Source organism: Euprymna scolopes, chromosome 21 (assembly GCF_053919585.1).
Source record: "Euprymna scolopes isolate OS-2025 chromosome 21, ASM5391958v1, whole genome shotgun sequence".
NCBI classification, from domain to species: Eukaryota; Metazoa; Mollusca; class Cephalopoda; order Sepiida; family Sepiolidae; genus Euprymna; species Euprymna scolopes.
Window position 1 is genome coordinate 60,530,174 of NC_136502.1, and position 22,572 is coordinate 60,552,745.

The 22,572-nt window shown below is 32.4% G+C and overlaps 1 protein-coding gene across 5 annotated transcripts in view; it reads left to right on the forward strand.

Annotated features, from left to right (window-relative positions):
• LOC145242406 (LIM domain kinase 1-like) overlaps nt 1-22,572 on the forward strand; it is a 339,107-nt gene that overhangs the window by 233,449 nt on the left and 83,086 nt on the right. The window contains exon 1 of one of the 5 annotated variants that reach the window (XM_080105437.1): nt 12,904-13,797. The exons of the other annotated variants lie outside the window; for them this stretch is intronic. Within the exon in view, the coding sequence (XP_079961563.1) occupies nt 13,769-13,797 (29 nt within the window). The 5' untranslated portion in view covers nt 12,904-13,768. Of the gene's footprint in view, nt 1-12,903; nt 13,798-22,572 lie in introns of those variants that run through there. 5 annotated transcript variants of the gene reach the window in all.

Consider the following 22,572-nt stretch of genomic DNA (forward strand, 5'->3'; position numbering starts at 1 on the left):
CAAACTGTTTGAGGTGGATAGTTTTGATTACAATCAATCATTGAATTTAACAACATTCTAAAAGAATAGTTAGAGATGTTTTTTTTAAAAATGAATGTGCAAATCATACACATAGTATAGTCGAAAGATATCATTAGATTGTGTGAATTTGAATTTAGCAATTTACTCTTTTTGTGAAAAAATGGCCTAAGTATACAGAAGATTATTAAAGCATTTTGAAATAATTCCAATTGATATTTTTTTTAGAATTTGTGAAAAGTCTGTTATTAATTTAATAGATACATGCAAAATGAATGGTCGATCTTCAAAATGTAAAAACATTTTCACCCCCTCCCTCCAATTAAAAATTCACCATTTTAGAGAGAGGGTGATCAAGAAATCAACTGTGGCATTCGCTACATGCAGCCAGAACAAATCTTCGGCAGAGACATTCTCATAGCAATCACTGTTTTCAATATACATGCGTATGAAGAATGCGCAAAGACACAACGTCATAATTTGCCCATCCGCACACATGCAATAAAGGAACTACGTTATGTTCCACATGCAGTAATACAACAGACAAGCTGGAATGTTCTAGAACTTGCCTATATAAGATTTTGCCCGTGAAAATCAAACCAGTCCAGAATGCAGTTTTACGAGTAAACATCACTGCTGCCCTGTCCACAGCATATATGTCTGACTCCATTCTTGTGGGATGTTAAAATCACCTAACATGACTTTGCGCGCATCATGCACTTTAAATTCTCACAATGGAAAGTTACCATATCTGACGAGAGTTATTTCTTTTCAACAAACTACTGTTTTTTAACACACACATGTACGCACCACGCTTACATAACGTAATGACTTTCTCCTCTCAGAAAATAACGTGTCCCTCATCAAATCAGTAATTATAAACTTTATGCTTTTTCCATGAGATACTTATTAGCAAAGACTGCCTAATGAACGCTCGTTGCAAAAACATTGGAATAATTTGAATTTCTTAAACATGTAAATAAATGTTGTTTCACTGCAATACAGCAATTTTTTCTGAAGTTATTCACATGATGTAGATATGATTCAGTGGAAGCCTTCTGTAAATCGGGGATCTTGTTAAATTTACCTTTAACGGTCCTGGTGGTTTCGACTTCTAGAGATTCCTGCACCTGCAACCTTGGTCTTAAAAATCAATAAATCCTGATTATGAATTGGTGAACACTGACTTACACTCCATATATAACCAACTTTAATGTATTTTTCAGTATTGATTAATTAACGGAATCTATTGATTTCATTTTTTTAATCGTGGTGAAAATGTATTTTGCGTAAACGAAAAACACTTTTACTAAAGTTATATTTTTAAGTACTAAAAAAAGCATGAATTTATTTTTGCTGTTATGAAAATAAAGTATCAAAGATGTAAACATTTTTTTAAGAAAATGTTTCTCATACATTACGAAAAGGGTCTATAAAGTTCGTATTAATGAAATCAATATAACACTAAAAAACATTCATTTCTCAAACTAATGATATTATCATTGAATTCAGCATTGTTTATTCGATATTTTCACCAAAAAATAACTGAAAAAAAAATATGCCATCTGATTTTAATAAATTTCCAGGAAAATTTTGAATGTGATATTCTAATATTTCGTTTGTATGCACAAACTTGTGAACATCAACATAAGATTTTTTTTTTAATTTTGAAAATAAAAATAAAAAAAAACAAATGAAAAAAATTGAGATCTTGGACCATGAATTTTTTTTTTAATGGGATAATTTCTTCTAACAATTAAGAAGTATGAATACATAGAAAGGCACAAAAATAGAATGTTAGTTCATAACTTTCACTAATAAATTTTTTTTTTAATTTGAATTCTATTTCAAAGAAATAAATATTCAAAGAAATAAAGAATTGCTTTAGCTTAATTTTTTTATGAATAATAAAAAATAAAAATGAATCCAGTAATGTAATTGCTAAAATTGACTCCGTATGAAGTTAGTACTGAAAAAACTTTGGAACAACACATTGCGAAACTTTTATTTTAAATTTTAAGGAAAAACATTGGTAAACAAAGGTCTTCAATGATTTTTACAGTATTACTGAATAAAAAAATCTTTAACCAGGTTAAATATGAATTTTTTAAAATAAAAATGAATAAGTTCTTACTTGTGTATATTCAAACATATTCTAATTAAATATGTATTTCCTTTTTTATCACAAAATTTAAACAAGTAAGCGTGTTCCATACGTTTTGAAAATTAACAGGAATTTTGTATTTACATTTGACTGCAAACAGTTTTTCTTTTTTTTAACGTAACTATGCAACTTTTAGTGAAAAAGTATCTACATTTTCTTCAGTTCGATATTTTAAGACTTTAGTTTATTAACTTATAATTTTTTTTTGAAATTTCAGATTTAAATGAATCATTCAAATCTGAAATTTCAATGAAATTTTTTAATCATTATGGTAACATATTTCACTATAATTTTTTTAACCCGTAAATATACTTTTTTTTTTTTGACTAACTTTTGTTTTTTCTCTTTCAAACATGACAAAAATTTAAACGTAAACTAAAAAAGAAAATGATTATGATAAGGGTCTTTTAAGAACCATAGTCGTGTTTTTTTTTTTTGTTTTTTGTTTTTTGTTTACACATACCTATAATTTAATATTGAAAAAGGGAATGTATTTTTTAACGAATTTTATTCTATCACCCGTTTGTAAAAACAGCTGTCGACCAAATGTGAACTATTAAAATTTAAATTAATGAATTTTAAACATTTGAATGGAGGGCATTTATTTTAATTGTAGCTTTGGCTTGTCAGGAAGAGGAGGGGACAGTCTAAGCGGGACAGTACATTTGATCTTTTCCTGTGTTACTTTGGTATTCAAAATCGTTGTCAATTAAGCAATATTAACGACACAGCATAGATTCGGAATAAGCACCATCATGTTTTTCTGCCATTACTAATATTTTGTATTATTCTTTGCAAAAAATTTAATTTTTTTTTTTCACTTTAAACAAAGCATATTTCCACTAAAACATAAGCGGCTACTGTGATAGGTGACAGATTTATAGGGTGTAACCTGGTTGGAGAGTTAGACACCAAGATATTTGTTCACATTACATTTTAATTTCTGCATATTGATACAGTTGGGGAAACGAGGAGCAAGAAGGAAATTCCAAAGGAAATATTATGGAAATTATTGTTGATTTCCATGTTTACAATACAATTATCACAAAAAAATTATTGGCTATTGTTTTCTGGATATTAAGACATTTTTTAAAATATATTACTTAATAAATTTCAGTGATCATCGCCATTCTTATCATGGGGAGGAGTGTTTTGTGACACATGCGCATTCAGTTGGGAAAACATAAGGGATTACCCTGGAAAATAAAGGTCTTAATATCCATAAAGCTATTTTCAGTCACCTCAAATTTAAATGTGATATTCGTTTTCAGCATACCCAAAAACTTATAAAAGTCATCAATTTAATGGTGAATGTTGAGTTGCAGTTTAAAAAAAATATTAAAAAAGCAGGTAATAGTCAACTTTCAAATTTAGTCATCAACAGTGCTTCAGATTCAGATTAAAAATCGAGACTTTTTTTTATTTTTTTTATTGCAGTCAAAACTTTTTATCCACTGCGTCATCAGCACAAGTGGAGAAATAAATCTTGTAGGGGTAATTATGTCATACCCAGGCATGATAATTTTGTTGAAAAGGCGATTCCTGAAAAGTCCCTATATAAAAAATCTGTCTATATTCTTTAATATGATTTGATGACATGCTGAACATATTCGTGTTGTTAAAATCAATCTAGTATTGTGTTTGAAATAGTAAGAAAAAAACTTTCTGAACTATTAAATAAACTGGCATATTTGCAACATTTTAAGGAAATACAATTATTTGAACTATTGCATGTCATCTTTTTAATGGTGTTACATATGTCAGGAAACAAAGTGATTACCTTTGCTGTTTAAATATAAACAAAAGCAGCAGTAAGAAAGTGTTATATTTGTTTACAAGTAGTTTTGCAGTATTGCTAATAACCGCTAATCATTTGACTTCCCACAGTGCTCAATCGACGTGTGTGTGTGTATACATATAGAGAAACAGAGAGAGGGGGGAGGCTGTTTTTCCTTGCATACCACCAAAAAAACTATTTCGAGTTTTTGCCATAGCCAGTGCATTGAATTTTATGTAAAAGTATGAAATTCCCAAATAAAGTTATGTATAGACATTCTTGGCAACGCCTCGCTTTGCTCTCTCTTCATTTCCTTTTAACAAAATAAAAATTAAGAAAATAAAAAGTATATATCATTTACGTCAATCCTGTTAATACAAGTATTGCACTTCCTTTTTCTCTATTTTTGTCAGCCAACAAATTCACTTTTTTTCTCTAAAAATAATTTTAGGACATAATTTTCCTTTGAAATAGCAGAACAACTTCATGTCCTTTTCTCCAGTACTTCAAATAATTACGATAGGATTCAGTTAGTATTTTATAATTTCAAGTGTTTGCTTGTCTAGAGCGAATAGAGCCACTTTTGCATAAGTCGCTGATACAAGGGAAATAACTCCGTTTAACACATGGTTAGACATAAAAATATTAACTTATTGCATTTATTGTTATTCAGCTATTCAGCCTTTTCTGTATGCAAAACCTGCTGTCTTGATTCGTCTCAATTCAGATTTTGAGTGATTGATCATACATATAGTTCAGAAATTAAAGTTTACAAACTGAAGAGTTTTGGTAACTGAAAGAAAATATATTAATACTTATATTTATAAGACGATCAAATGCTCAATATTCAAGAGAGCATCGGTAAAAGAAGGAAGTTAAAATTTTGCTAATTAGAATTAACATTTATTATTCGAACCAAGACATTCAAATGTTTAAAGGATTTCTCTTATCCCCAGAGAAAAATAGTTAGCAAAATACCATGTATATAGACTAGCTATGATTTTACTGGTTAGCAAATAGTTTGAAAACATCAGAGTAGGGGAGATATAATCTTATTAAAGCTAATATAGATTAAAAAGGATATTTAACATGGATTCCATGTATGAACTAAAAAATAGAACTGTAACAAATCCAAAAGTAGTGGGGAGGGTTGGAATTTTAATGGTAAGCATAGATCCGATCATGTTATCCATGAATCCAATTGGGGAGAATGTCCATTTGTGAATTTGTGAAATTCAAATCATAAAAATCTGTAAATCTATAATTCTTGCATGAGAAGTTCTGCAGAGTTAAAGCTGTCTTGAAAGGTTAAAAGAAATTAGAATGAGGTTTTAACAGTGGCATAAAAAAACATGAAGGGATAGTTTCTACAATCCACTTCCATCACCAAAATATATACTTCCAATGTGGGAGATTTCTGATTGCCAGGTTTTTCATGGCTTTGATTTGCCATTCTTTATCTTTCTTAATCACATTTTTTCCTTTTTATTTTGTTTTTGAATATGATGTCAGTTTGTTATTAATATTTGATTGTTTCTGGAGAACAACCAAATATACCAAATACAATATTTTTCTTTTTGGGTTGTGAAATGTGCTATGAAGATATAAACATTCGCTGAAATAAAAATATATATATAAACAAAATTTATGATTGTGGATTGATTCTTTCCTACAAACCTACCAGTGTGTGTGTGTGTGTGTGTGTGTGTGTGTGTGTATGTATATATATATATATATATATATATATATATATATATATATATATATATATATATATACTAGCAAAAGTACCCGTCATTGACTGGGTTCAAAAACAGCCTACATAAAATGGACTCTGATTTATTAAAGTATGATAGGTTATGAAAAGGAAGGGTTGTAAAGAGATAGCTTCGAATTTGGGGGTATCAAAACCAAAGCAAAATATGATGAAAGTAAAAATAAAATAGATAAACCCCATAATTTATTATACCATACCTGTTCACACTGAAACACTTATCACAATATTCTGTGGATCTATATTAAAAGACCTTGTTAAACTTTGTGACATATTTCCATTCTATGGAGGTCAGGTGTGAACGAACACTCCATAATTTTATCATACCATATTTCTTCAAACTGAAACATAATTATCAAAGTATACTTACGCAGATAGATATGAAAAGTCTTTATTAAAGTTTGTGCCTATTTCCATTCTATGGAGGCCAGGTGCGAACGCAGACTCCACAATTTTATTATACCATCCCTATTTAAGTTAAAATATACTTATCAAAGTATTATGTACATCTATATCAAAAACACTTGTAAACGTTTTTTTTTTATTTTTAAATTTTTTATTTCCATACTTTGTGCGAACGCAGATCCTACAATTTTAATGAACCACAGTTCTGCCAGATCAAACATACCCATTCCTGTGCCTTGATATATATACTTGATTTATTTTAAATACTAGCTAAGTCTAAACATTTCACTTATATACATGTGTATGCACTTGTGAACACTGTGTTTACTGCATAAGCCATCATCATCCAATCGTTGTGCTGATCTAACGACATGGCTCGATTCCAACACCAGTTGTAAGGTCAATTGATTGGTCTCAGTCAGTGCTGCAACAGAAGAATCTTCTTTCCAAATAAAATTACAATTCCAGTTTCTAAAACAAGTGACAAAGGTTTATTTTATTATTTTTGTGCCAATGATGTTCCTTCTCCTTTATTCAACAACAGACTTGTAAATGAGATTTCTTATCCCGACCAAATCCAAGTCCAACAAGGCTAATCTCACTTGCAGAGGCACACAAACCTCAACTTACACTCATAAAAACTGCCCATTTGCTAGAATATATATATAATAGAGAAAGAGATTCTGATCCTTTGTGGGTATCTTTTCGAAACTTTGAGAACAGTAATGTATTTTAAGCGCTAAGTTTTCTGTTGAAAGAGTTTTCATGACTAAATAAAAAAAAATGTCTACTTAATTATTCATAAAAAATAATACCTGCGCAAAGATAGCTTTTTATTCTAAACCTTTGAAAAACATCTTAATTATTCATAAAAATTAAGACTTGCAAGAAGTTGTTATTCTAATTTATTTAACTTTTATTTTTGCGAGGCGTGTGGACCCAGCAGTGACAAGGGCAGATGTCAGGCAGATCATCAAGCACTGTGAGGCATGCCAGTCTATCGATCCTGCACCTGAGCAATGGCAGAAGGGGCGATTGAGGGTTGAGCATGTGTGGCAACGAGTAGCGATGGATATTACCCATTACAGTGGTAAGCCCTTTCTAACCCTTATCGACTGTGGACCCACTCGTTTTGCGGTGTGGCGGCAAATGACCAGGCAGGACTCAGCGAATGTTGTCCGCCAACTGTCATCTATCTTTTCTGAGCGGGGCGCGCCGGAAGAGATATTGATAGACAACGAAGCTGCTTTTTGTAGCCACCAAGTTCGGCAGTTGTTGAATGAGTGGGGTGTCCGATTACGACTGCGATGTGCTCATGTGCCATCAGGGAATGGCATTGCTGAGAGGAGCCATCGCAGCATCAAGAGAATTGCTACCAGAAAGCAATGCACCATTACGGAGGCCACGTATTGGTATAACATCACACCAAAGGATGGGAAGACACTAACAACAGCACAGGCCAATGCCATACACACATACCATGTTAGAATAAAGGGCATTGACACTGTCCAGCCAATCGACGAGGAGAGTCATGACAAATACAAGGTAGGGGATCCAGTTTGGGTAAGACCCCCTGGAAACCGGTGCACCACCAAATTCAAGCGAGGACGAATATCTGGAGTGGTCAGCCAGTAGTCGGTCCTTGTTGATGGAACCCCACGCCATGTGTGCGATCTTCGCCCAGCTAGTGAAGTACATCCCACAACTACAGAGAGCGATGAATCATCAGATGATGAGCTGCTGATAAGTGAGGTCACCGAGCAAGAGAGTGGTAGTTGTAGTTCATCTGATCAGGAAGGGTCAGAACCAGAACTAGAACCACACCCAGAATCAGAACCTGAATCCGAGATTGTAAATACCACCCTTCGCAGAAGCCAGCGAACTAAGAGGCCACCCCCGGAGTGCACTCCATGTGATCATCAGATCAGGGGGGAGTGTAGTACTTACCAACAAAACAAACGCCCACGTGTTTGTGCCTTTTGTAGGCATGCGTGACAACAAAACTTGGGTTTTTATAAGCGGAAGTCTCGAGGTTGTCAGGAATCTCCGGGCGCATGCGCAAGAGGAGGGATTGAGAGAGTGGTATAAAAGGCAGGTCGAGTGAGAAGGTTGTTGTTGTTGTCATTGGACGTTACAGTGACGCGTGCGTTAGCAGTTGATTAAGAAGTTGTTTTTTTTTTTTTTGTCAAGTCGTGCACCTCGGTGAAGGTGAAGGTCATAATTGTTTTTCTTTTAAACTAAGTACTGCTTGTTACACAAATCAAATACGAAACATGTAAAAAAAAAAACATGCAGAGATGAAAGATTTTGCAGGTCGATTGGTGATAACTTGTATTTGCTTGCTCCCCACTGCAGCCAGATATGACACAAGATCAGAAGTCGGGGAAAGCCAACTCCCCCAGCTATGAATAGAGCTGTTGGCATTTTCCAGTAGGCGATTGGTGATAAATGATCACTACCACCCCCTTGAAAATATCAAGTTAATCAATACCCCATTCTGCCAAAAGAGGGCCTGGTGTTGGCAAGTTAGCGTTTGGTCTATTGGAATGATTGCCAAGAATGTAATTAGAATATAAAAGTTATATATTCCTTGCATTTGCATATTGCTTTAGTTCTTAGCCTCTGCAACACATATTCTTGTTGTGATGGGGATCATTCCATGTTTTTTAGAACAAGTTATCTCCATCTCTTAAAGAGATGCCTTCAAAATTCTGTACAGATTTTCGATTTTGATAGGATGCCCTCGTCAGAGATAAAATTGATTGAAACGTTGTGAGAATATCACCAAAGATGAGAACAATAGTCCGAATGATCTAAATAATATTAAATTATCAATCTGCATCTAAAAAAATCTGAAATCGATTTTCTTCCTTTGTCTGATTGGGCAAAATGATTCTTCTTGATTAATCAACCAGCACTTAACTTTTGCAGGATGAAGCTAAAAAATTTTTTTGCTTCCTATTTTGAATGTGAATTCTGCCCAGGACATTAAGGGAACAGTTACTCATTTTTTAGATAGATTATTGAATGCATTCAGGAAAGACAATGGAAATGGTCCTGGATCTTTAGTTCTGACGATGCTTAGGATTGAATGATGGATCACTATTATGTCCTTTTTCACTAACCATATTACATTTTTTTTTATTGAAGACCCCCCTCCCCATTTCATCCTCTAATATAGTCGAAAGAAACCTAGATTTTTAAAAACTCTGATACATATGACTTAACTTTCATTAGAATGTGATATACATATTTGAGGCTTTGAAAGAGTTCTGTCTCAATAGTTCCTTGGAACGTGGGGTGGGGGGCTAAATTTTCATGACCATTTCCATTGTTTTCCCTGGCAAATTTAGTTTATGAATACACTTTAGGTTAGAGAATCTACATGAATTCTATCTAATCTATAGGAATCACGGACATTGGCATTATATATAATATACTAGCAGGCTGCCCGGCATTGCCAGGTGGTAAAATATGCTTAATATGATATTTTAATTTATAAGATTTCGTGTTATATAATAACTACTTCTCTACTCGTGTTATATGAGAACTAAACTAGAGATCGTTTTGCACACAGACAAGCAAAGTCACTTTATGTGTCATTATAAAATCTTATGAGGAAATATAATTTATGTATCGATTTTTTTTTTGTATTTACTTTAACAGTGCTCAATATGTGAATAGAGTTAGGTAGTAGTTATGAAAATATATGGCAATGAAGCTACGCACAATCTTCTGCATTTCATCTCCATAAGGCATTTTAAAGTTAAAATGCATAGAATTTTTGTTACATATTATTTTTATATATCCATGGCTGAGCTTCAGTCAAAGGTTTGGCTGACATGTATTTCCTATTCTATAGAAAACAGTACAGCATAATAGAAAGTACATATAGCATAATAGAAAGTACATATCAACTAATTTATGTCTGAATGAAACTCAGCCATTGGACAGTTGAACCTGCGGGTGAGAATAAAAATGAATCTGGTTAACTAGTTAAACACCACCTGGATATAAAAATACATGTAACACAAATTCTATGCATTTATAATTCCTTATGGGGATGAAACGCTGAAGATTGTGTAGCTTAATTGCCATATATTTCATAACTTACTAATATAATAGATCAATTTTCCAGAATACTATCGATTAAAGTACTCTAAAAACAGTAACAAATTTTGGTAAATATAGGGTTACGCTACAACAGAACACCGACCATTCTAATTGGGTTTTTTAGGGGTAATCGAGGTCGCTGACAACGAATCTGATAATCAAACCCGTCGCAAATTTACCGTTTGAACCCAGGGACTATTTTCCGCCATTTTACAGCTTCCATTTATGCTGACAGTTACGTGACGGCAGTTGAGTGTGCCTTCACGTAGTAAACTGTCTTTTCACATGGCGTACGAATCTTTTGTGGAACATTTAAAGTATGAAAAAGAAGAAAAGTATTGCAAGTGAGGGGGGGGGTAGTGTCGGAAAGACTTTTTTTTTATTTTTAGAACAGAATTAAAAAATTTTTTTTTTTCTTTGGCGGATAATTTAAAATTCGAAGAAAAAATTGTCTAAAGCAAAATTTAAAAAAATACAGTACTTTTGGGTGGGATTTTTTTTTTTTTTTTTTTTTTTTTTTTGTCTTAGGTAGTTTTTGATGCGGTTTACAAACACATAAGCACCAAACATTTTTATGTTTTTCTTTCTTTTTTGGGGGGAGGGAGGGTTCAATTATAAAACTTGTCTGGCTTAACAGGTGCTTCTGCAGTTTAATTAACCGTTTTCCGTAAGTAACGCGCCGATATTTACCGATTAGAATACATTTTAACATTTTTAGGAGATTTTACTGTTTTCTGTTTACGTTCGTGGAAGAGGCGGGGATGGTGTTGGGGCAAAATATCGAAAAAAAAAAAAAAAAGGTTATATTGTACGTATCCGTTATGAAATGAACTTCGCCGGAAAAAAAAATTTCACTTAATTTCATGAAGTAGTTTTACAGCGAAAGAACAATTTCTTATGATACCGAGAAAAAGGTTTGATATTTAGGAAGAAAAGCTAGTATTAAAGATGGGGAGGGAGTGTCAGCGTTTTAAACCGAGTTATCTACCCGTGGCGTTTCTAAAATCCAAACAAAAATTTAAAAAATTTCAAGACGTCTGCCTTCAATGTGCTGTCATGAAAACGTTTTTCCGCTGTAAAAAAAAAAAAAAAAAAAAATTACTCAATCAAATTAAGTGAAATTTTTTTTTCGGAAATCTTCAGTTCAAAACGGATACGTACAATATAACCTTTTTCCGATATTTTCATTTTTTTTAATATCTTGATTAAACTGTATAAGTACCAACCGTTTTTCCGTAAGTAACGTGCCGACATTTACCGAAGCATTTTTAGATTTTTCTGTTTACATTGGGGGGGGGGGGGGGTTCGGTAAATGTCGGCGCGTTATTTCCGGAAAAACGGTTGAAGCACATATTAAGCCACACAAGTTCTATAATTGAATTACCCCCCCCCCCCCCGAGGAAAAAATAACGAAAAACATAAAACTGTTTGGTGCTTATGTTTTTGTAAACCGCATTAAAAACTACGTACGAAAAACAAAAAAAAATCCCCCCCAAAGTGCTATGTATTTTTTTAAATTTTGTTTTAGACAATTCTTTCTTCGAATTTTAAATTATCCGCCAATGAAAAAAATTTATTTTTTTAATTCTGTTCTAAAAAAAAAAAGTCTTTCCGACCGACACTACCCTTGCCTTGCACTTGGAGTGCTTTTCTTCTTTTTCATATTTTAAATGTTCCACAAAAGATTCGTACGCCATGTGAAAAGGTAGTTTGCTACGTGGAGGCACACTCAACTACCGTCATTTATGTTACCGCGCGCTTGCGCGTAGCGTAAACGGAAGCTGTAAAATGGCGGAAAATAGTCCCTGGGTTCAGGGGTTAATACCATGCAAACGGTAACTTTGCGACGGGTTTGATTATCAGATTCGTTGTCATCGACCTCGATTACCCTTAAAAGACAAATTAGAGTGGTCGGTGTTCTGTTGTAACGTGCCGTATCCCTATATTTACCCAAATATTTTTATTATTTTTTTAATATTGTTATGTGGCATTTTTGTAATTTATTTGTATGTAATTTAACAATGATTTTGTCCCATTTACATCAAAGGTAAATTGGCCTTTTGGTCAAGATCAAAGTGTAGTATCTGTTCTTCAGATGCTGCACTTCTATTTCTTGTTCTCTTTCGGTGGAGGAGAAATCCTTCACGACTGAGACAATTTTTATTTTTGTACCTTTTCTCTGCGTTAAAAAACGACCCTGGTGTCTAACTCTGTCCCGTGAGAGGCATAGTAAATAGGTACATCAAAGGTAAAAATGTTTTTACAGTTTGAAATTCCTACCCAGAGAAGTTTATTGGATGAAAGTACACAACACCAGAAAACACATAAGCCAAAACAAAACACAATTCATATCAAACGAATTAAAATTACATTTTCTGTAGAACTAAGCTTAAAAACATTTGTACGATTTTTAATATTTAAAAATTTTTTTACAAATCGTGAACGAATCGCTTAGTAAACGATAGTTGTCTTCCTCTGCACAATGACAAATTGTAAAATAGCGCCCGATCTTGACCATACATTATCCCGAGAGGGATGACTGGCGTCACTGTCAAGTCAGTTTCCACTTTATCGAACTGAGTGCCGAGAACGAAGCTAGAAAAGGTGGGGTGGGTGGGGGTGATACTGCTTGTTGCTGCTCCCGTCTTTCTTGCTTTTGCTGTCGGAGTAAAAGCTGCACGCCTACTATTCCCGCCAGTTAGTTTGGGAGACAATTTCGCATCTTTCTCGTGTGAGCCACAGGCTTTTTACTTGACTGTTGAAGAAGCGAGCGAGTGGGTGGTAGTAGCCTCGTCGTCGTCCAGTATCCTACCTTGCCGGACGAGTCTCGTTTTCTCTAGTTTTCCCTCCTCTTCCGTCCGGATGACGCTTTCCAACTTCCCCCATCCTCCTCTTCTCTCTCCCTCTCAAAATGAAAAAGCGACAATCACACATGGAAAAATCCTTTCCGTTCTTCACACACGTACACATACATGGACACAACGACGAACGTACTTAAATTCATGTCGTAAAACTGAGTCATGCCTCGCGTAAAAATAACCTGATTTCTCAACAAAACCCAGAGTTTAAAAAAAGGAAATAACGCATAAACACAACAACCATTCTTTCTATCTTTTTCTCTTTTTTGTACTCTTTTTCTTTTTTAAGAGAGAAAAAAAAGAACCAATAATGACCGTCAAAGTGGTGAGAATTGCTTTTGCTGGTTGGATATCTTATTAGCGATTTTAAGCCATAAATTTTCGCGTCCTCTCCACAGACACACACGCAAGACGTTCTTTTACCCCACCCCGCAGGTCTTGTGTGTCGACGGATTTATCTATATTATTACATGTATTTAAAACAAAAACCGTGTCTAACAAAAGGGGACAATTAATTGGGTTTTTATGCTTTCAAAAACTAAAAAGCAAAAACTTTTGATTTTACTGCAATTCCAAAAACTAAATAACTTGACAGTAGCGTCAAAAGATATTTTCGATTATTATTGTGAACTTGAAATTAAAAACACAAGACGTTCAACATGGGTTATAATAGCAACAACAGATATTTGTAAGTATTTATTGATCTAATTTTTATTTTATTGTATGTAATTCATTAATTTATACTGGTTGATGATCAACGAATACCCCCCCCTCCAAATATTTTTATTGTCATCGAAATAGGCGAATTCACCCATTTTTCAATCTAATAATTACCTGCTCTGGTTGGGGACCCATCGCAGTACTGCAACTGCATGGAGGAAGCTTCAGATACCTTCCCTTGGTGACTTAGTCCACAATATATTGTAGTCTATATTGCACTGAATTGCATGTTGCTTTTACAAAATTATTTTATATATAACGGTTAAAGTTTAAAATGAAAAAGTTAAGTACTTAACTTTTTTTTAACGTGTGTTCTAAGCAGAAATATGTCGAACACGCTCATCATATTCAGACCTTTCTGCTTATGTGGTAATAAAGCTTCTCAAATGCATTTGTGATGTTAGGCTGTAGAAGGCGTTTACTTTGGTCAAAATCGCCTATTTTTCGATTATCGATACTCACAGCCAAATACATAAAGTACATTTGTGTGAAATTTCATAAAAAGATTGACCCAGCCATTGCGGGGTCTATATGGAACCAACACACACACACACACACACACACACACACACACACACACACACACACACACACACACAAAGTTCCTTTTATATTTGCGGACAGGTTTAGGAGCACAAAAATTATCGCTTCCTTAAACTTTGATTTCAGCCAACAATTAGTAAGGTGTTTATTTTATTTTTATCTGTTAGGAATACTTTTATGGGTAAATTTTTACCTTTCGCCTCCCTACCCCCGCCACAATGGAAAAATATTAAAAAAAAAAAAATTCTATTGTTCGTACGATTAACACTGAAAATACATTAAAATTTAAGAATATGAAACTTTAGAGTGAGGGCTCATAAAAGTGATCATCCAGGTTTTGACCATATATAGGACAGAACAAGTAACCATTTTTATTTTCAAGATAGCAAATATTTTGAAAAAATTGTTATTCTTTCTGTTCTTTTCTTTGCTCTGTGGTCAAGAAGTGGATGGTGAATTGAATTTCTATAGGAAAGTGAACTCCTTTCTCCAAAGTTAAAAATATTTTTAAAAATTCAGCTTTTCAGCGTGTCGACGTAATTATATAAGAAAAAAAATATGATAGAATCTCGGTTTTTATTTTCTTGATTTCGATGGAGTAGAGGCAAAATGTGAAGGTTTACCCTATTGTGACCTTTCGAAATTTGAAAGTACCCTTTTGATTTACTTTTGAAATGGCGATGAGAAAATAACTTCAGATTTGCATCAAAGTTTAGACTTTATGGTTCGTCTTATACTCCACTAAATCAAAGTAAACAAAGTTAGACACAAGGTCAGGTTATAGTGGGAAATGTAGCTATCCACAAAAAGGAGATACTTTGAATCGATGCAAAATTTGTCGTACTCGAATCTTTCGACATTCCCCAATGAAGATGCCACAGGCGATCTGCAATAAATCACCCTACTAAGAGGGAGTAATGCCTGGGAGTATGACCTTTTGAGCGCCAGTTATTTTCATTTTATATGATAGCCTGAAAATGTAGACTAGTATATATCTTTATTTATTAAAAACTGGCGTTACCAGGGATTTGTTTTTCATTTTTGTTTCATTTCTTTATTTTTTATTTTTTTTAACTAATTACTGGCTTACAAAGAAACCAACATGCATTGTGATGGATTTCATTTTGCAATTTTATTTTTTAATAGAAATTTTTAAAGGTTGTTTTTAACTATTGCATTTTTTTATTTCAATATATACTCGATTAATAGTAAATAATAAAACACAATCAATGTATAGAGTCACGTAGATGCGAGAAACCTGCATACATATTCAGACGAGAATTGGTCACAATTTCACTGCATTCATTTTGACTGTTATGCAAAGAGAATCAACCTCGTCTTTATAGCAGTATCGACAGAAAACTCCAGAGATACGGTAGGGAGTAATAAGTAGTCTTTTAAATAAGTTTATTATTTATTTTGTTGGCAAAGGTAGGTACATTCTAGTTAACAACGAAAAATGGGTTAAAAATTTCTATAAATAACTTGTCAAAAGCAATAAAATAAAAATTACTTTACTATCTACCTGAATAATATATATATAATACACACGCACACACTAGCAGGCTGCTCAGAATGACTCAGTCGTAAAATACAGTTAAATAGTATATTTTAATTTATGCAAATTTCATACTATAGAGTCAATACTCAATTGATTATTATAGTGTACTCGATATATAGTAGTGATTTAAAAAAAATATAACTTTGGTTGTAATCGAAACCAAAACATTTAGTGCTTAGTCGTTACCGTTTGAGCTACCGTCAGATGGATGAGAATTAGTTAAACAATGAACCAACTTTAACATATAAATGTATATTTGCGCATGCGTAGAAAAGCATTTAAAGTCGATTTATGTCTGCCAACTCCCCCCCCCCCAATTTTGACCTTTTAGCAGCTGTTTTTATCAGCTAAAAATCAAATCAAATTTATTCCACAGATTCAAATCCCCTATATATCAAGTTTTAAGTCTGTATACCAAAGATTGACAGTCGTTTGGTAGAAACCGTTCTTCAGACAGATAAACAAGGTCGCCTTTATATACATTTAATTATGCTTAAATATATTTTAATTTAAGCAGGTTTTGTATTTATTATTATAGAGCCAATTCTACATCAATTATTATATTGTACCCAATATATAATTAATAGTTATTTCAAAAGTAAAAAAACAAATGATTTGCGTGTTATCAGCTAGAATCAAAATCAGAACATATAGCTCTCCAGCTCATTGGTTAGCATATGATCTAAATCCGTATGTATACAAAAACTGCAAAAATAACGTTGTTTAACCTATAGCTTTTAATTAGCACATGCGTAAAAAAAACAAAAAAAAAAAAAAAAACAGACATGGTCGACTTGAACCAAGCCATGGTTAATGTTTTTCTTTTTTCCTCAATTTTGACCCCTTAGCAATTTTTTCCTCAATTTTGACCCCTTAGCAATTTTTTCCTCAATTTTGACCCCTTAGCAATTTATTTACTGGTTAAAAACTAAATAGACAGTGTGCTACAGGTCCAAATACACTATCAAATTTCAACTGTGTAGACCAAATATTCAGAGACTTTTCACACACATCGACAAGGTGACTTTATGTAGAGAGAGAAATATTTCCATGTGCTAGAACATTTTCATCTTAAATTCTACATAATTATGCAGAATGTAGAAACTATGCATAAAAAGAATTAAGCATAATAGTGAAATGAAATCAATGATTTAATAAGAAACCATAAAAAATAAGGAATTAATTAACGCTCGTTTTTTAAAAGGATATGCAAATTAGTTAACCTTCAGGTAACTTGCATATCTATGACTGAGTGTATAAAAAAGTTTATTTTAATAATTCTTAAATAGAAAAAGTAAGCTTTTAATATCAATGTAAGAGCGAGAAAAAGATGCAACTTTATATGTATATACATATATATATATAAAAGTGACCATGTCTGCCTAAAGAATGGTCTCTATCAAACGCCTTTGTCAATTGTTGGTCTACAGACTTACAGGGAATTCGAACCTGTGGAACACATTCAGTTTGCTTTTTTTAGCCAGTAAAAATAGCTGCTAAGAGGTCAAAAATGATAAAATTGAAACTTGGCAGGCGTAAGTTGACGTAAAGTGCTTCTTTATGCATGCACAAATATACATTTATACATTAATGTGGGTTAATGTTTATAGTCTTGATGTCCATCAAGACTATAAATGACTCTTGATGGTTCAGATTGTAAGGAATAAGACTGAAGTGCTAATTGTTTTGGTTTCAGTTCTCTCTGATGGCACCAAAATCATAATTTTTTTTAAAAACTTTTGGAATTACTACTATATAGAGGATGCAATATAATAATCAATATGAAATCTGCATAAATTAAAATATATTAAAGCATATTTTATGATGGCCAATGCCGAGCGATCTGTAAGTGTACGTGTGTGTGTATAAACTTCTTTGAAATGACTATAAAGATCAATCAACAACTTGCAAATATTATCAGCTGAATATTTAATGGAACAGGATTTATGTATGTTTCTGTTTATATTTTGTTTCTTGATTATTATATTCTTATTTGCATCAGTATGGTCTGATGGAAGTTCTGTATGTTATATTTTGGGAACATTTTCCTTTGTATAATGTGTGTTTTACCTTAATTCAAGCATACATATGAAGGTTATGAGGCACACACACACACACACACACACAAACACACTGATTTTATTCAAATTTTTTAAAGAAACTGTTTATATCATCAATTTTTACCAGTACATTTTTATTTACAAAAAGTCGAATTTCAAATTATCTTCTCTTGTTATTGAATTGCTATCAAAATGGTGTACTTCATCCTTTTCATTTGGACTTTGAACATCTAAAGTAAAAACTGTTTGTTTTTATTTTCAATGTTGGAATAACTTAGGCCTGCACATTTTTTTTTAATATAAATTTAAATGAGAACATTTGAAAACATGAAAAGGTTAAAAAATGATTAAATCATTTTTATTTACTTTTTTCGTGTTATTTCCGAATTTTTACAAAAAAACATGACTGTATCAAGGAGAATAGTTTTCTTTTCTTTTTCTTCATAATGTTATTATTAAGAGGGCGAGCCTCCCGAAGAGAAAAATAACATCTTGTATCCATGCTCTTTGAAATCCAAGTGTATAATCGCTCAGTTTAAGTGCGAAAGTTAAGAAATTTGTTGTTGTTAATGTTTCAATCCTTTATAAAATAGTTAAAAAAATTTTTTTAAATGAATGTATTTATGGATTGAAAATAAAGCTATAAATTTATTTTTTGTGAGAGAACTATCACAAGGCATCAAGTCGGTTGAAAATTTATAAACATACTTTTTTTTTCCGGCAAAGTTATCAACAACTATATCAAAATTCACTCTTGACAAGTTCTCTCTCTATAGAGAGGATTGCTGAGTCTGTAAACCTTGTTGGGCTCATTTTTGATCGAAAGTAGTTTTTTATGAGTTTCAGTTTTGAGAAAGAGCACTCACAGCTGGCAACGCTAATAGCTCGAGTAAGAAAAATGCGAAGCAAGATTACAATGTTAGGGACGGAATCCCCAAGTTGGTATCTCTGTATAAAGTTCAAAAGTTCAAGAGGTCCATTGATTTTTTCTTTTCCTGAAGCTTTCACAAAATACTGTAATCTCTTCCTTTCGGCAAAGAATTTATCTTTTTCTATATCTTCGTTAACTTCACCAAGTTGACAATCATAATTACCATCAAGCAGATTTGATAGTGTAAGAAAAGCGTATTTACTTGCAAGATTGTGAACTTGTTGAAATCTGCAAGATATTTCTTCAGTCAACTTGCCTATGACAGACAGCATTTCCCATCTCAACTCAGTATCAAACCTCAGTGCTGCATCAATCATTCACCACCCATTCGTTTCTTTTTGTGAATAAGATGCTCCATGCTTAGCCCTATTTCAGAGCAGAATTTTTTTGACTTGTTTATTGCAGTGCCCACCATCTTTTTTCTATTCTGAAGAAGCCAATCTCTCAACACCATCAGACAGAACTTTGTTGCAGATCCAGCCCCTTTTCTTGAAGATACTTCTGGGCATCATTGATTTCTGAGAGAATAGTTTTCCAAAAGCTCAGAAATAACGGAAATGACAATACCGAGTTGAGAATTAAAGATGCATCTGATCTTGTGGTTGCATTTTCCCCTTCTTCTGTGAGCTGTTCCAGGACAATGACGACTTCCAATAATTTTTTACCACATCATTTACAGCATCTGCTCGACTACTCCATCTTGTTTCCATAGTCCTTTTGGTACTTAGACTGGTCAACTTAATCAAGACATCCCAGTGATGTGTAGATGCAGAAAAGAACGAGATTAACCGGTCCAGTATGCCATAAATTGTAAAAGAGTGAACCGTTACAGAAGCGGCATGTACACAAGCCAGATTTAATGAATGGTTAGTGCATGGCACAAATAGAGCTTTTTGGTTGATTTTGGAGATTCGTTTCTGCACATCTGATCGGTGGCATGCCATAATAGCAGCATTGTCAAATGCCTGGCCAATACAGTCATTAATCTGAATCCCATCGTTCTCCAGTTCTCTCAAAATCAGTTTAGAAATGTCCTCCGTGCTTTTACCTTTTGTCTCGATGGAGTGGAGAAACGACTCCGCCATTGTTACTTTATTTTCGTCAATTTTTACGTAGCGCAACACCTCACTCATCTGATCCTTGTAAGATACATCAGGAGTGATATCAAAAATCATACAAAAACATTTGCCTTCTTTGATCTGATTGATGATTTTCTTTCTCACCTGCTTTGCCAAAATGCTCACAAATTCATTTTGAATTTCTGGTGACAGATAAGAAGTAGCGATTTTCTTTCCCAGGTTAACTTTCACCAAATGTTCACGGAGCACACACTTGGCCAATAAATTTATCAATTCTAAAAAATTCCCTGATTTCTTGATCACTTTCATCATTATGGATGTCTTCCTGGTGACCCCCTATTGCCAGATTCTGCTTGACGAGAAACCTGCTGATGTTCAACTATCTAGCTAGAATTTTCCGCCACTTCTTAGTTTCCTTCTCAATAAGATGTTGCTCTACTTTGTCAACTGTTTCCTTCAGCAAGTCGGATCTTGCCAGTCAGACTATGTGTTAGTGAACATTTCTACAATGTTAGAGTAGCCTGGAAATAATGATTATTCATCATTTTAGGTTAAATTAATGTACGAAAGTTTAAATTTAAAAATAATTGTTTGTGCTTTTTTCCGGCAAGATTTTCAAGGTGTCCATATGCAATCGCATAAAATAAAATGAAAGTCGAATAAAACAAAAAGAAAATATCATTTTTAACCAAGGGTATTGGTCTAAAATTCTCACAATATTAGTAAAAAATATTTCTATTATAATTATCTGTATCTTGTTTTTTGTTTCGTTTTTTTTTTTTTTTTGTTTTTTTTGTATTAAAACAAATCAATCAATATATCTATAACATTGTCAGTAGTAATAACCGGGCAAATATTGATTATTAAGGTAAACATTCTTCGGTAGAGAGAACCTATGGAATAGTTAAGAATACATTCACACTTGATCTTAAGTTAAGAATTGTTTTCTATATAGTAACTATGTTATTTAGAAAATTATGTTTAAAATGGTGAAGGGACTTTAACTATACCGTTTTTCTTTTGCATAACAATCGTTAATTATTTTCAAATGTTTAAAAAATATTCAAATAGCAGTTTGCCAACTAATGACAAATGCAAATCGGCTTTGTTGTAAAAGAGAAATGCATTTTTAGTTGTTTCATTATTTTCAATCAATTAAAAGGAAAACATTTGAGAAAAATATTATCTTTCATCTAGCAATTAATGATATAGATATAAAATTTTCAATGGTTTTTTTTTAAAAGTGCAACAGAATGTACATTACATAAAATAAATCCAAGGTAATTTTTTGATTCAATTTAAATTAAATTTTTATACCTTAGTTTGTAAAATTTATAAAAGTGCACTTTGAAGATAAATAAATTTCAAATTGAATCTTGTACCTTTATTTTTAAAGCCTATAGTAAAAACATTTTGTTTAACAATTTTCATGCCTTTGATGAAATACTTTTCTAACTTGTGTAAATATGGACAAATTCTCATAAATGAAGAATGAAAGCATCCATTGATTAGTATTTTATATAGGTGAGTGATTTTTTTGAATTTATATATGTTTATTATATTTAGATTAAGTTAAAATTTGTTGAATTTCGTGAAATCTTTTTTAAAGTAAACCGATTTTAAAAAATATTGTATTTTTTCGATAAAACCTTTTATTATTTTAAAGTTTGATGTTTTCTCCTTTTATTGAAAAAAAATTAGGGTTTAAATTATATTATTCATATTGTTATAAGCTTTGAAAGATAGTGAGTCTAAATAATCACGCTTTTTTAATGGCAACTTCTGACACGCCTAGCGCTTGGTCCCAAAGTTACGTAATTTTCTGTTGCTAATTTTCCATTGTATCATTTAATTATCAGTGATGTTTAAAGTATTTCTCTTGACAAAAATGTTTTGTTTGATTTTTCAACATTTTTTTGAACTTGTAAATCAACTGGTTTTTTTGAAAGGTGATTTAGAGAATTTATGCAACTTTTTTAAAACTTTGTTTTACAAATAAAATAAATTAACATCGTATTTTGATGTTATAATCATTTGAGTTTTAGTGATAATTTAAAAACAATAAATATTTATCATTAGTACCAATAATGAAAAATTAAATTAAAAATTTCAAACAATCGGTTTTGGAATCGTAAATTAGGAACACATTTTTCTGTTCCCGATACCTCCAAATGTTCCGATGTTTTCAAACCTTTTCGGGATAAAATTTTAACTTTTTTATTAGCTTTTATTTATTTTTTCTATTTTCTATTTTAAACCTCTCAAAATACCGCCCCCTGACATGAGCCGCTCGTACAATAGGAACATGTTTTTCCGATTCCAATACCTCCAAAAGTTACGATTTTTTACAAAACTTTGGATATAAAATTTAAGATATTTTTTTAACTTTTATTTATTTTTCTATCTTTACCCCCTCAAAATGCCGCCCCTGACATGGGCCGCTTGTACCATAGGGAGACATTTTTCCGATTCTAATACAAATCTGAATTTTTTTAACAAAAACTTAAAAATAACTTTTTTAGATTAAATTTTTTTAAACTTCTTTCAGAATAGAAAATCTTTAAAATTC